The sequence below is a fragment of the Centruroides vittatus genome, unplaced genomic scaffold, assembly GCF_030686945.1.
Source record: "Centruroides vittatus isolate TY-2023 unplaced genomic scaffold, ASM3068694v2 contig_436, whole genome shotgun sequence".
NCBI lineage: Eukaryota > Metazoa > Arthropoda > Arachnida > Scorpiones > Buthidae > Centruroides > Centruroides vittatus.
In genome coordinates, this window is record NW_027122237.1 from 1,781,195 (window position 1) to 1,796,680 (window position 15,486).

Consider the following 15,486-nt stretch of genomic DNA (forward strand, 5'->3'; position numbering starts at 1 on the left):
TAGAATAATGCAGATATTTTATGAATATTTAACAATATTCTTGATAATACTGTCCGCAAATTTACTTTTGAATGATAATATCATCGCAGAAAACATCTTCTCATCCTTCAATCTCTTTCTGATCAAGCATCCAATTCCAGTTATAAGAATCCGCATCATCCGAGACTTTGGAATTCTCGATTATATCTTCTATCGAATACTTTTTGTGCGACTGAAAACATCTTTCGATGCGAATTATCCGGATTTTTTCGGTGCAACTCTATAAAATTCCACTTGCATTACATAAACCGGCCACCTTAGTCAATGTTACGCTCGAAAAATACCGCATTTGTCCAATGAATAATACGATTCCGATGAAATTTTTTATTACATTTTGATTTTTTGACATATTATTTCAGTTTTTGAGTCGATATTCACCGAGTTAACTCGCTCCCGAACAAATCCTACAGACGAAACATACGAAGAAACGAAATAAATTAAAAATTTTCATATTTTGGTTAATATTTTTGACGGATAGACACGCAGACAGTCGAAAGAAAAGCGAATACAAAATTTCAACTTCTATACTCCTTTAGTTCTTGATAAATCTAAAAGACAAATGGATAAAGTAAATATAAAATTCAATTATCTGCATTTAGTTTCCGAGAAAACTTACGGACAGACAAATAACAAAGGAAATGGTTAAAGAAAATTTTACCGTCTCGGCACTGAGATTTGTGAAAATTTTCATGGACTTTTTAAAATTTTTAACCCATTTAATCTTCGAGAAATCAATCTTACAGACAGACACACAGAAGATGTATTGTTATTAAATGTTTGTTTCGTACGACTTTTTTCTAATTTCCACGAAATCACGCAGACAGACAAACATAAAGGTTAGAGGAAATTTCAATGTCCTAGCCTCATTATTTTCCGAGGTTTCCTGAGAAATTTTACGGACCAACAGACAAACAACCTCAACTTTCTAGCTCCTTTAATCTTCGGAAAATAAAAGAATGAAAGAAAATTCGTACAGACAGCCGAAAGGAAGGGGATAAAAACCAAGACAAAGAGAAAATAAATATTAAAAAAGAAAAACAAAGGAAAATAAATTTTTAACGTTGGTTTTTTTATATTTTAAACCCAATTTCTGAATAACGGTTTTTAATTATGTAAAAGTGAATAGATTTGTCAGTTTTTGGAAGTTAATGGCGCTTTAAATGTCTCCTTCCTTGTTTTCTTTATCAAGAATAATTCAATTGTGTTTATTTTACAATTTTTGTTATATTTAGAAGAAAGCCAAGAAAGATTTTCACTCGATTCTTCCTCTCCTTATAATAAAAAGACGTCGGAGACGGCAGAAAAGCAGCGCATTTGGCAATTTTAATAAAGATTCATTCGAATTTGCAAAATAACAATTCAATTAAAATTAAAGTTTATTTCGATTTTGTATCTTTAAGAATAAATAAATCCCGAGATAATCGACGTTGGCCGGAGAATCGGAAATCGAAAACGAAAGATGATTTCTTTTATTTTCAATGGAAGTGAATTGCGTAAACGTTACTCGAAATACACCATTATTATTTCGATTATTTTATAAGAAAATTAATTGAATAAAAAAACTCGAGTGATTTATTTAGAAAATCATTCGCCATTTTATTCAAATTTGGATAATGACGAGTTTCGTGTTTTTCCACTTTATGAGAATGTAGAAACACAATTGTCTAGAAAATATTCAAAGAAGTCGGATGATAAAAAGCCAAGTTAGCATCGTATTTTTGGATTTATAATACAGATTTTTCTAGAAAAAATTAGCCGTGGCAAGCTTTGTGGATCATATTTACCCGAAAAATAAGAAAAATCCTTAGGATACAGTAATAATTTAGCGAAATTAAGTCCTCAAATGTGTTTATAACAATATTAAATGCAAATATTATCGAGAAAAGTTATTTTAAATCCTCAAAATTAAATTTTTGCTGGAAAATCTTGGAGAATTTCAAAATACTTCCGTATCGAAGACTTCGACAAACAATGCCGAAGTGAGTTTTTCACAATGTTTCCGTGTTAATAATTTATAAAAACACCATTAAGAACATAAAATTTTGTAATTAGAGTTTTTTAAATTTAATTCCACTCAAATTACCATATAAATTAATCTAGAATTTAAAAAATGTCTATTAAAGAACCTTCATAAACGAGATTGCAAATTCAGAAAATTCGTGTAAGAGACAAGAATACGGAAAATCGACTGGAAAATAATTTAATTACGTACAAATTACTATAAATTAAGCAAAAACTAAGACGTTCCACCATAAAACCTTGCAAATTGATAAAAATTCCACGTAAATACAAAAATATAAAGATTGGTATCGAAGACGAATATTGAAGATATCGAAAGAACACTCAAAGATAATTTAATTCCATTCGCAGTGCAATGTAAATTAATTAATAATTAAAAAATTTCATTAAAGATCCTTCGTAAACCACGAAAATTTCACCGAGATTCTTCATTGATTGAACATTGTCATTTACAAATTTCCGAGATGCCGACTCCAAAATTAAGCCAAGTTATCGCGCAAATGGCCACGACGACGAGGAAGTAGATGATCGATTCTTTGTTTACAATACACGAGCAAAGGCCGATCGGCATTCGATGATCGAATCTCTGTGTATTTTAAGAGTATTTTCTCAATTTTTTCATTCGGTGCAAAATATTTTTTACCGCACCATTAAAAACTGGCTCGGTTTCTACCTGGGAAATTGTTATAAATTGAAAATGATTTGCAGAGTCTATAGATTTTTTGAATCGATTCGAAGAAATTTTGCAATTCTCATTTAAATTTACGCGCATTTGATTCTGACTGATGGAAGAAAAAGAATTTTGACTTTTAAATTTCACTTTAATGTTATTCATTCGGAGAATTTCCGTTAAAGAAACTTGCATTTTACTGTTGAATAATTTCATATTTATTTGAAATAATCCGAAGTTTATGAGTTAAAATATTGTCTTTCGTCATAAAATTCCAAACGGCACTTTCGGAAGGCGATATTGGAAAGTAATTGTATTTTTTAAAAGAAATTTACGACCCTTTTTTGCATTTTTCTTGTATTTTATACTTAAAAAGTACAATTTAACAATCTTTATTATACTTTATACTTCTGAAAATTGAAAAAAATCGATATTTTTATTTGTAATTTGTTTTTTGAACTACAAATTGACATTTTCGCTGTAATTTATGCTTTGAAGAAAATACAAACTGATTTTTTCGTTGTAATTTATTTTTTAAAGAATGCCCGATACACATTACTGAATATTTAAATTTGAAATTCGATGACAAAAACGTGGTCGATAAGACATCATCTCGTAGTTATTCCGATAGAAGGAATTAATTCTTAAGTCGTATTTAATTGACTGAATATTACAAAAGATAATAAATAAAAACAGAATTTTAATTTTTTTATGAAATAATTATATTGTCAAAGAGAAAATTAACGATGTTTATCTTCCAACAGCAATAATTTAGTATTGAATTTTCGATCATTTTTAGCTCTCGACCGTATCAAATTTGCTTTCTTTTAACATTGGCTGATGATTTTATTGATTTTAAACAGCAATAAGTGTAAGTAATTAACATAAAAGTTGTTACTTTTATAGGAATTCATTACAAACTACAATTTGATAAACTTGATGATGATGATGGTGATAACGAGGAGGAGAAGAAGGAAGAAGGAAAAGAAGAGGATGAAGATAAAGATTATAAAATTCATTAAAACTTTTGAATCGGAGGATAATAAACAGATCTAAAAACATTATCATGATAGATTTGAAGACGATGATAACGAATCCGTTGTTTACTAGGTTTATACTAATGGAAAAGCTCAATAATGATAATGTTGGTAGGCCTACAATGGATTATTAAATTCATTACCTGAAAACTTATGCAATAGACTTCAAACGACGAGGACGATAAAAAAAATTTCCGGAAGGACAGAAAAGGTATCTGACGATAATGACAATAGTGAATTTATATATTTGAAATGTTATCAAAAGATCTGGATGTTAAATTTAATAGATAAGAATATCTGAAAGCACGTAGAACACGAGGATGATAACGATGAGGAGTAGAAGAAGGATGCCGATTCATTTAAAATGGTCTTAATACAAGACGATTTACTAATGCGACATGGTTGACGAATCTAGTCAGCATCGAAAAAAAATGGTAAATAAATTTCATGATGATGGTAACGATTCTAAGTTATAAGCAGTGCGAAAGACTCGTGGATAATGATGATGAGTTTAAAAAGAGATACTTGACATATTTAATGATGATGAGAACGAATTTGTGTATTTAGAAGGCTAAGAGACAATCCCGATGATGATAAGTGTAATAAACATGCATATTTGAAAGAAAAACAAATACAATGACGATTATCAGGATGATCAAAATTTATCTATATCGATACACGAGAGCTTTAAAACAGATAATGATGACGATTTGTGTATAAAAAATATAAAATAGATTTCTTGATGATTACGGAACAACAGCAAACTGTACACAGGGGAGGATACAGAAGACGTTTAATTACAAAGATAAACTGATTAGATCTTATGAATATTTAAAGAATAATTTGGAAACATCCTCCCAACGTGATTAACGCAACCGAGTGTTAAAAAGACAGTTTTAGCAGCGCGTAATCTCTTTCAAAAGTGACAAAGTATTCAACAAGAAATTAAACAAAGTGCCAAATTCCCGTCTTCCCTAAAGATAATTAATTAAAGTGATGCGGATACCTGATGCTCCATCTCTCATCCTTCTTATCCTTTGATACACGAGCGTATAACTTGTATACCAGACAATCAATTAACAAAATAGTCATTTTAGATGATATTTTTGGCCAAATGCCACTAAAAAAAATCGACCTTGCTCCTAAAAACAGACAAAATGGTTCGACGACCTTCTAAAAAAACCAAGTTTAAAGTCGAAATTTTGAGAGAAAATAACCTGAAATAATTAAAAAATAACTTATTTTAGAACTTCCGGAGTTGGAGAAAAAAATAACATTTATAAATGTTAAAATATTATTTATCTTATTCAGTGTTTATAAAACTTATTTTGTATACGGGAAATAATTAGGGCGAGGATAAAACTGACGTAGTAAGAAGGAAATTTTTAAAAAAATAACCACCCGAAAATATTTTTATCTAAGCTTCTTTTCCATACAATATAATTAAGGAGGAGTTAATTATACTTAACTTCTCATTTATCCTTATTTTATGTAATAACAGTGAGATAAATTTATTTAAAAAATCTTCCTACTTCTTGCCTGAGTAGATAAATTAAGTTAGAAAGTCGTGGGTTCGGTTCAGGCAGTTAAAAGCTCCAAGGATTTATCCATCTTCTCCGGATGAAGATGTTGCAAAAGGATAAAGACGAAATAAATCTAGTAAAATTATCAAATTTGCTAGGTTAGAACACTTAACACGTTTAGAAAAATTGGGTTCGGTTCTCTTAGATCCAAATCCAGATATTTCTCAGCCTACTTCTTTCTTTAGATGAAGGCTGAGGATTTACTTTCGATAGACCTAAATCTACGCGTTTTTCTCCACTAATTTCCTTGTAATTAATATGCCATACGTTGTGTATAGGCGTGGGTTCAGTCGTAACAAAGCAAAAACTAAATATATGCTTGTTAATTTGCTTGTAAGATAGATAAGCGCGGGTTATATAGTACGGGAACCGAACCTACGTCTCGCATTATAAGCGAAATATCTCTGTTTTCTTATTTTTTTTCAAGTTAGAAACGAGTTCATACACTAAAATTCGTCGAAAATTTAAAATATTTCGTACTTATTAACAGAAAAATTCATTTAAAAAATCAAGACAATTTTCAGGTTATAAATTATAAATAAATCCTTACTTGGACTCTAAAAAAGTCATTTATTCTAGGAATTTTAGGAGCAAAATCACCATATTGACCCCAAAACACCCGTTTAGTTAATTATAATTATAGTCATTTTTAATTTAGGAAAATTATTGTAAAATCTTTAAAAATAAATCAAATAGATTGAATTTTTGCTGGGTGAAAGCCAAAGTTCAAAAAAATCGCAATTTTTAGAGTGATTTTACCATAAATCTTTAAAGAAATTTTAAAGTTTTCGAGTTATCTGTTAGAGGAAAGATTATATCTACCAAAAAAAGGATTTTTTGATGTCCCAAATTATAAAATTCTATTTTTAACTTCTAAAAACCTTCATCTCTCTCGTATAATGGAGATGTATTTATCAATTTTAGCTGGAAATTCGAAAAAAATTACTTAAAAATTATATTTTTAGATGAGATTTCTTCGAATTACGACCATAAACAATCGTTACAATCACTTTTATTGCTCGAATATTATCTAAACATAATTATTAGTAGCAATCAATACATTATAACTTATCGTATCCATAGATAAAAACCCACTCGAACTTAAAGAATTATTTAAATATAATTAAGTAGGGTTATTTAATTAATTAGATAATCTAAAACTTTATCTTAAAAAATAAAAAAAACACGCAAATTAGTTAAATATATTTGTTTAAGGGCAAACTAATAGCCGAAAAATAAACAGCATCAGTTCGAAGTGATGCTTAGATACGCCGTATTTAGAGTTAAGTTTTTTGAGTTTTGTGGCACTAAAACTAAAAAAATACACGAAATAAACGTTGTAAATGGCGTCGAAGAAATCAATTTTACTTTCGTAACATTTTAATCAATATTATAAAACGAAAAATACTTAAAAATCCGGGATGAAAGTTAAAGATATTTTAAGATTTCTAAGAGCCGATAACGAGAGACCCGCAAAGGTTTCGAGTTAAATAGTGTTTTCACATTCTTAAAAAAACAAAATAACACACAAATATAATGGAAATGAATTCATTAAAGTACGGTTAAAGTGGAGCGCAAAATAAATAAGTTAAGAAAGATAATAAGAAGACGAGTGATAAATGATGCGAGATAATGTATTGAGAGTAAAGTGTACTTACTCTTTGGCTCGTTTTTTATGAAAAATCCTTTTGATACGTATCAATAAAAATGCAGCTCTATCCATACTGAGATTACCTCCACGTTTAGTGGTAGGTAACGTCATAGAAGAAGCCATGACGTGACACCACGACTTCAACTTTCATACACTTTAAGTCAACATCTCCGATATCCCGAAACAGGTCTAGAGACTGTATGAGGAAGGTGCTTCTGACGGATGCCGTGTGCACAGCTGCTAGCACATGCGCATGCTCATTTGCAAAAGGTTTTAGCTACTTGGTATGTGGGGGTGTTACACTCCAACTGGCAACCTTTAACGTTACCTTCGAACGACTGGCCTATAACCGCGATTATCCTCACTACATCACCTCAAATATCCTCTTTTATACTTAAATATTAACTTATTTTTGGACATTTTTTACAAACGTTTCCTTACGAAGCTCTGAAATAGCAATAAATATCCGGTTTTACGTGGGGTGTTTACCAGTTAAACATTATTTATTTATTAAATTGCTCACCGGTAACTTCTAAAATGTCAGATGAAACGTCGAAAAAATCGAATTTTGGGTAAATTTTCGCCGCTGAACAGGATGACGCGAATTTAGCATACAATAATGATTATCCGCATCATAAAAGTGATTAGTTAAAATGCTTTCAGGTAAATTTCAATAAAAGTAGAAATAATTTGTAAGGATTTTTTACAAATTTCTACAGATACGGCTCTGAAAATTCGAAAAATATCCGGTTTTGCTTGGGTTATTTATGTATTTAAACCATATTTGTCTGTTTCATCACCAATAAAGTTCTAAAATATCATCTTTTAGTGATCGAAAAGTGGTTTTTTAGATGAAAATCGATTTTGAAGTTCACATAATCCTACGTCAAGTAATTTTTTTAAGATATTAAATGGGGTTAGGAGGGATTTATAACTCGAATTCAATATATAATAATGATTAGTTTAACAACACTTTAACATCTTTTTAGTTAAATATAAATGAAATTAGAAACAATCTTTTAGGAATGTCGAGAGAGATAAAACCCTAAAAATACAGAAAATATCCACGATATTTACGAATTTAAAGGTTATTTGTCTGCTAAGATGCTAAACACGTCGTGTAAAATTTAGAAAAAATTTCATTTTTAATAATTGAAGTTGTTCTTTAGATAAAAATGTGGTAAAAATCAAATCTTAACTTCTTATAAGTATATTTAAATTCTTACTTTTAGATATTAAGCAGAATTTGTAGAAGTTAGCTTAAAATGGCGAGCATCTTCCTTACGTAACTTCTTATTATAGAATTAAATTAATTAAAACCTGCTAATTTAAATAAAAATTATAATTAAATTGGAATAAATTTTACAAATTTCGATACAAAATAACTTCGATATTTAAGTGTTATATGTTATTTATTTATCAAACCTCTAACTACTCGCGATTCTAAAATATCAATTTTGTAAGTAATTTTGTAAAGTCAATTTAGTCTCTAAAAGTCAATTGTGGTGTATTTTTTAAGAACTTTTAGATAAAAAAAAAAGAATTTGGAGTTCGTATAAGAGCTATTTAGTGTATTTTGTTTTTAAGAAATATTAAGTGGAGTTAGGAGGCTTGTAACATATAGAAGTTGTTTATGTGTGTGTCAGGTTATATATAATAAGCTAATGTTGTGTGGAGTGCATTCATCACTTTGTTTATCTATCAGTCTTCTCTAGAAAGTGCCATTTGTGACAACCCCTGCTTGTCGCTTTTTTTATTTCTATAGATAATTGTCCTATGACAAAGTAAAGCTGCGGGTATCACAACAAAGGCACACAACTATGACTTTATTTCCTTATATATTTTTAAAATAAATACATAAATAACTCTTATATTTGAATTATAATTAACTATTTTTAATTATTTTCTCGTTAATTAATTTCTAAAAGTATAATTTCCTAATTAGAGAAGCGCAGAAACACTCTATTAAGTGGAGAGAACTCAGTTAAAAATCGTTTTCAGAAGCTTAAAAACGAAAAATATGTTTATAAAAATTGATGAATTTAAATTAAATACGTTAAAATTATTCACAAATTATTAAAAATTCCAATTTCAGTTCATTTTTTCTAGTAGAAATGACATTAATTCGGCTGCTCAACCGAAAGAAACTTTCTCTAATCGATATTAACATAATTCTATTGTGGTTTGGTCGGATGTTGAGGACATTTACTTTGATATATCCAACAAAAACATACCTGCAAACACTATTAGACGTTATTTGAGTATGTTTTTTTGAATGTGCAGGATTTAAAGGAGTGTCCATGTTTGATGGACATACACCTGATCGGATCGATAGAAGGAAATCCTAATTTCTCTAAAAATAGAAGAGTCAGAAGAAGGTTTCGATAGAAGATTCTTTACATAGAAACTGGTAGGCGACAAGGAACTGTTGACAATTTACATATTAAACGTATTTAACTTTATAAATGATTTTAGTGTATTTTTCAGTTTTTCCTTGCTTTAAATTTCCCTTTATCCATTTCTCTAACTATAAATCAGTTTTTTTGCCTTCCTCTCTATCTTCAGATCAGATTTTTCTGTCCTTTTATACCAGTTTCTCTGCCTTTTTTTCTAGTTACAGATCAGTTTTCTGCATTTTTCTTATAAGTTAGCCACCAGTTCTTAGGATCTTTATTACATCTGTGATTTATATATGTAAATTGAGAACTTTTTTAGAATATTGCTGATATAATCAACACAAATATTGAGAGTTTACAATTATAAATTTTAATTAAAATTTAAATAAACAGAATATACGAGCGATCTATAAAATTTAATAGTAAAATATATAGAATTAGATGTTCTTTTCCTACAAAAAATTAAGTTTTGAAGCGAAAACATGACTATATTTTGCAAGATACATTAGAAAAGATTAATATCTAAGGAATTTTATTTTAAAAAATAAATTGAACAGCGAGAGAAAGCGGTTTAATTACAATTTAATTATAAAATTACTAAAGTCTAAAATCAAGTTGACTTAATCTAGAATAAATCCTGATCATTTTTTCAAATGTGAACCCTAAATTTCGGTTCTAATTCTTATTTACCGAGCTGCAACGTATACAGACAGTAAATATAAAGATTTAGTTTATTTACTGATATACACTAAATAAAGATTTCCATCACATCACATTCGACAAAATATTAATCCCAATTATTGGTATCATCAACAGGATTTACACTTAAATACTGTTGTTAAACTATGTCGAGTAATGAAAATGTACAATAAATTAAGAGATTTAGTAAAAATCTCGCTGTAGAATCTCTACTTAATTATAATAACGTTAATTTAATAATTAAACGGTAATTTTGATAAGTTTCAAACGGTTTCAAACATCTATATTATCCATATTATGATAATGATATAAGTTTAGGTTATACTAAATTCTTATCATCGCCTCTACATCTGTATCCTGTAAATCATCTACATCATCATCACTTACATCAGTGCTTCCTAAACTTTTTCCCGTTTTATTATGGGGATTTTTTCACCAGCCCAGGCCGGGTGTTAAATATAAAAGAAAGACATACAAATATTGCCCGTAACTACTTTATTTACTTGCAAGCAAAACAATATAGGCCTACATACATATATAAAAAACCAGTTTTAGGATTTGCTTTAAGTATATAAATATTAATGAAAATAAATTACGCTTTAACGATAATTTTAAAAAAATCCGATTGTTTCTTCGAATTCAACAGTTTAAATTTAATTTTCGCGACCCCAGCATTTGACTGCGACCCATAGTTTAGGAAGCCCTGACCCACATTATCGCCTTTACAGCTAAATCATCCAAATCTTCACCACCTACAATACTATTATTACAGCTATATCATCTACACTTTCGTCATTTGTATTTTTTAATTTTGGAAAGGTTCCCATTCAATTTTTTAAATTTTTCATTAGAATCTTGCAATTATCGGAATTATAAAAATATTTTCCACGCATCTAGAGATAATTTTCACATATCTTTCAATCATTTAAAAGAATATCAAAAATAAATGTTAATTATTGAAATATTTTATAAAAATAGAATTTTCTTCTTTAAAAACAATATAAGTTAAAGTTAGAGAATTTTCAAAGGTATATCAATATCTACTTATTTTCTGTGTTTAATTAAAATTGTATAAAAGCCGTACAACGACCGGTGATTACATTTTCAATCTAAATTTAAATATTTACATTTTAAATTTATATATTTAAAAAAGTTTTCAAATCAAATAAAATAATTTTATATATTATTAAAATCGAATAAAATATTTATAATTATTTTTATGAATTTACAACGATTTTTAGAGTTTTAAAACGAAAGAAAGGCAAATTTAACGTCAGCGGTAACTTCTCCTTTAAGCGGACAACCATCGAGGAAAAGTGGCATTTGCAGGGGAAATACTTAATTCTTTGATATTGAAATGGAAGAATATGACTATTTATATAAAAAATAATTGTATATAATTTTATATTTTCAATATTTCACATTCTGTTTTTGTTATTTAAACAAACTACATTAACAATTACCTTTAAATATGTATAATAAGTATTAAATATCGAGTTTGAAAATAGTGATGATAAATAAGCATAATTTGATAAAGTCGATACTCTTTCTCCCTTATTTTCTTAATATTAATAATTATTATTGATTTAAATGAGTACATTATTATTATTTCTTCGATTTAAGTATTAGTTTATATTTATATTTTATTCGGGTCATTCATAAAAATATAATTCAGAGAAAAACGTTATCATTAATCTTCGACTTTAATGTTATTGCTGAGTTTAGGTTATATAGTTGAATAAATTATTTACAAATGTATAAAATATTAATAATAATACTTTTTAATTAATTATATATTTAACATAAAAGTATTTTCTGGCGTAAACAACTTATTAGATGAAAGTAATCTCTCTCTACGTGGAGTCTTAATGGTAGAACAGAAATGTTAACTAAAATTCCTTCCTGATTAGGTATCTTATAATTACAACAACATAATTAAATCGAGAGAGGAACGTGATTGGGAAAATAAACAAAATTTCCTTATTATTAAACAGTTAATTCTACTAAATATTATAAATTAAACATCACAACATGAAAAATTAAAATAACTAAAATGATTTTCTACAAAATGACTCAATATTCGTATTAAATATTCAATTACAGAATTTTTTAATCATCTAAACAAAGATATAATAATCATTTTAAGGATATAATCATTTAAATTATATATGCATTCATAGAAGTTAGCAGTAAGACTGTAGTAGACAGTTATATTTAGTGTTATAACTATATATACACAGCTATATATAGGAAACTATACTAAGAAGTTATATATATTTTAGTCATAGAATCTGAGAACGTATCTATATTTTTTATCCCTACTTACCTTAAAATGACTACTTTATAATCAGATAACAGGAAAATAAAATTAATAAATGAATAATTCGACAAAAAAATCTGTCGATAACATATTCATTATTCGATATTAATACAGGAAAATAGTTTCTTTAGTCTGGCTAAGACCGGATTTTCGTGTAATTAATGTCGGATTCATTGAGAAAATGGCATATATTACACGAACAGCAATTATTAATGGATAAAGAATGTAAGAGAGAAACAAGTTGAAAAAAAAGTCAGAAAAATTCGATGAATTGAGACGAGGAGGAACAAAATAGAGGACCATAAATCTTGCTTGCAATAAACTTGTAAATGTAATAATGGTTAACTTTCGTGTTTTGTATAGAAAGAGATGTAAGGTAATTTATGATGCTTTTTATGAATGTTTGAATAAGATGAAGCACTATTTAACTATAAAATTCAATTTACTGTTTCATAAAAGTTAAAAATGCATATTTTTCATGATTTTCTTTACTCATTTTTAATGTAAATTTGGTTTATTTACAGTAGGAAACTGCGAAATTGTCGTTAGTATTGAGTAATTATTATGAAAATGGAGCATTTATCTAACTATAAAATCGAATTTACTGTTAGACGAGGAGAAAAAATTATTTATCCTTTTCTTCTTATTAATTTTCACGAAAATTAACTTATTTAAAATAAGAAAAGCGAAATTATTAGCAGAATTGAATAATTTATAATCTAATTCGCTTCTCTGATTAGTAAATATTCCCATTTATAGGGTATAAAATAAATAAAATGACTCATTAACATTAATTAATTACAATAAATTATAACCTTAATTTGCAGTATAAATCGAAGGAACAATTTTGTTATTTAATATTGTTAAACTTCTCATAAATTTATAAGCAATTTATAAAAATGATTTCAATTGGTTTGATTATTTAAAATTAATTACATTAATTAAAAAAATAACTCGATAATGTTTCATTGTAAAAAAAATTTATGAAAATAAATTATTCGTTAAAATAATATACGAGGAAAACTAAATTAAATTTTAATGGCATTAATTATTTTTTAAATTTATATATAATCAATTTAAATAAATTAAATTTCATTTTATTGCCCGTATTCTTTACAAAAACTGTTCTAAATGCATACAGGGATGGCCCAAAGTCGGTTTACCACGTTAGAGCCCATCCTATATTTGCAACGGAAAACACGTGTTTTCGTGCTGCACACGAAAGAGGCGAAATAAAACGTGTAAAAATTCCATCGTTAAGGTGGAGATCTTAAGACAATTCGTAACGATATTAATATATTTTTATCATGCAAGATGATGGATAATTTGAATAATGATTTAAAAATTATCCGATTTAAAACGTTTCAAGGAGTAACAAAAAAACTGAATAAATTATCATTTAATTGTATGATAATGAAGCGTGATTAAACCAGTAACGTGTAATATTATTGTAACGAATATTTAATAATCAATAAATAAAATATAATATAATTTTAAAATTATAAAGTACGTGGTGTAAGTTATCGAAGGATAAGCAAGAAGATTAAAGAATAAGTGAGGAAATCCTAAAAGCTTGCATCCTGAGGATTACAGGGATCCTAAAGAATGAATTCGAGAAGATAAGAAGAGGAGAAATAAATAAACGATCCCGAAGAATTAAGAAGGATAAGAGAAGTCCACAAGAGAGATCCTAATGAATGAATGGGGAAAGATGAGGGAAATCCTCAAGAGAGATTTTAAAGAACGAATGAGGAAAGATGAGGGAAATCGTAAAGGCTATTCTTCATAGCGATTCATTCCTCAGGATATTCTTTACGTTCTGCTTTAAGAAAATCGAAAAATAGAACCCATTCTTAAAATAAAAAAATGACCTTCTTTACAGTAAAAAACATGGCTACATTGATCTATAGCGATATATATTTATAAAAAGAATAATTACAAAGAAAAGCTCTGCACTGTAAAAACATATAATTTAATGTATACAATTTTTTATTATTAAATTTTACAAGTTGAGACGAAAAATTTCGATTTACGCATTGGCGCATCACTTTATAAAACGTGAAAATAATTTTAAAAATAATTGAAATTTGTTGAAGTATGGGAACTTATTGTAAATTTTGATATATATATATATATTATTGATCATTCGTAAAGATAAATCGATCATTCAGTATGCAAAACACGTAACTAAATTCGAATCCAATCGATAGCTTAGCTTAGTTGTAATTCTAAATCATCCTTCGTGATGTATTTAGAGAAAAGGAAGAAATATTCTCAAATAATTTGCAGAAAACACGGCGAAAACATCCTTTCTTCCCAGCATAAAAATCGAGACGAGCCTAAGCCGAAACCGACGTTAAGGGCGGCCAAAAGCCAGTTAACCGCCGTAAAAAATAATAATTTCCATCAATTAAATCAATCGAGAATGCCGATCATTTTAATGGCGCTTCCACCGATTTTGCGAAAGGAGAAAGCCTAGACTCGGTTATCGCTCGGTGTCCACCAGCTTATCCGGAGCACGGCTCAACCGATTTTCGGGTCGCTCTTTATATAATGCGCAGTTGATTTAAGTGTAAACAAGGAGAATTTATTGTAAATTTACGTAATAAATAAATAATTGATCGCGAAGAGACGAGGAGGAGGATGCGGATCTTTGATGCTTTTTAACATCTTAAGTGCATTAGAAGAAATTTCATAGTCTTTTAAATAAAAAACAAAACAGAAAAAGTATTTATCGCATTCCCCCCTCTCCTAGAAGAATTCGATTTAATTTAAAATAATTTTTTTTAGAAATTCATTACTTTGAAGTAGCTTTGATTTGTCAGAATAAAAAAATTAATGGTGAAGTTTAATTACATATTTATCTTTCTTAATTAAAATAAATATTTCAAATTAAATAGTTTTAAAATAAAAAGAAGAAAACTCATTTCCCGTTTGATGTTAAGAACTTAAAAAATAAATTTTACTTTATTTTTTAAGTCGGCTGCAAAGTCGGTTAATCACCACGAAGACTAAATTATTGTCTTATCCAACCCGGTTAACCGACTTTTAGATCACCCTGTATATATATAC

General features: G+C 28.0%; 1 protein-coding gene across 2 annotated transcripts in view; it reads right to left on the reverse strand.

Moving 5' to 3' along the window:
* wake (wide awake) overlaps positions 1–15,486 on the reverse strand; it is a 125,501-nt gene that overhangs the window by 81,139 nt on the left and 28,876 nt on the right. Inside the window, exon 1 of one of the 2 annotated variants that reach the window (XM_067272345.1) lies at positions 7,007–7,203. The exons of the other annotated variant lie outside the window; for it this stretch is intronic. Coding sequence (XP_067128446.1) covers positions 7,007–7,122 — 116 coding nt within the window. The 5' untranslated portion in view covers positions 7,123–7,203. Of the gene's footprint in view, positions 1–7,006; positions 7,204–15,486 lie in introns of those variants that run through there. 2 annotated transcript variants of the gene reach the window in all.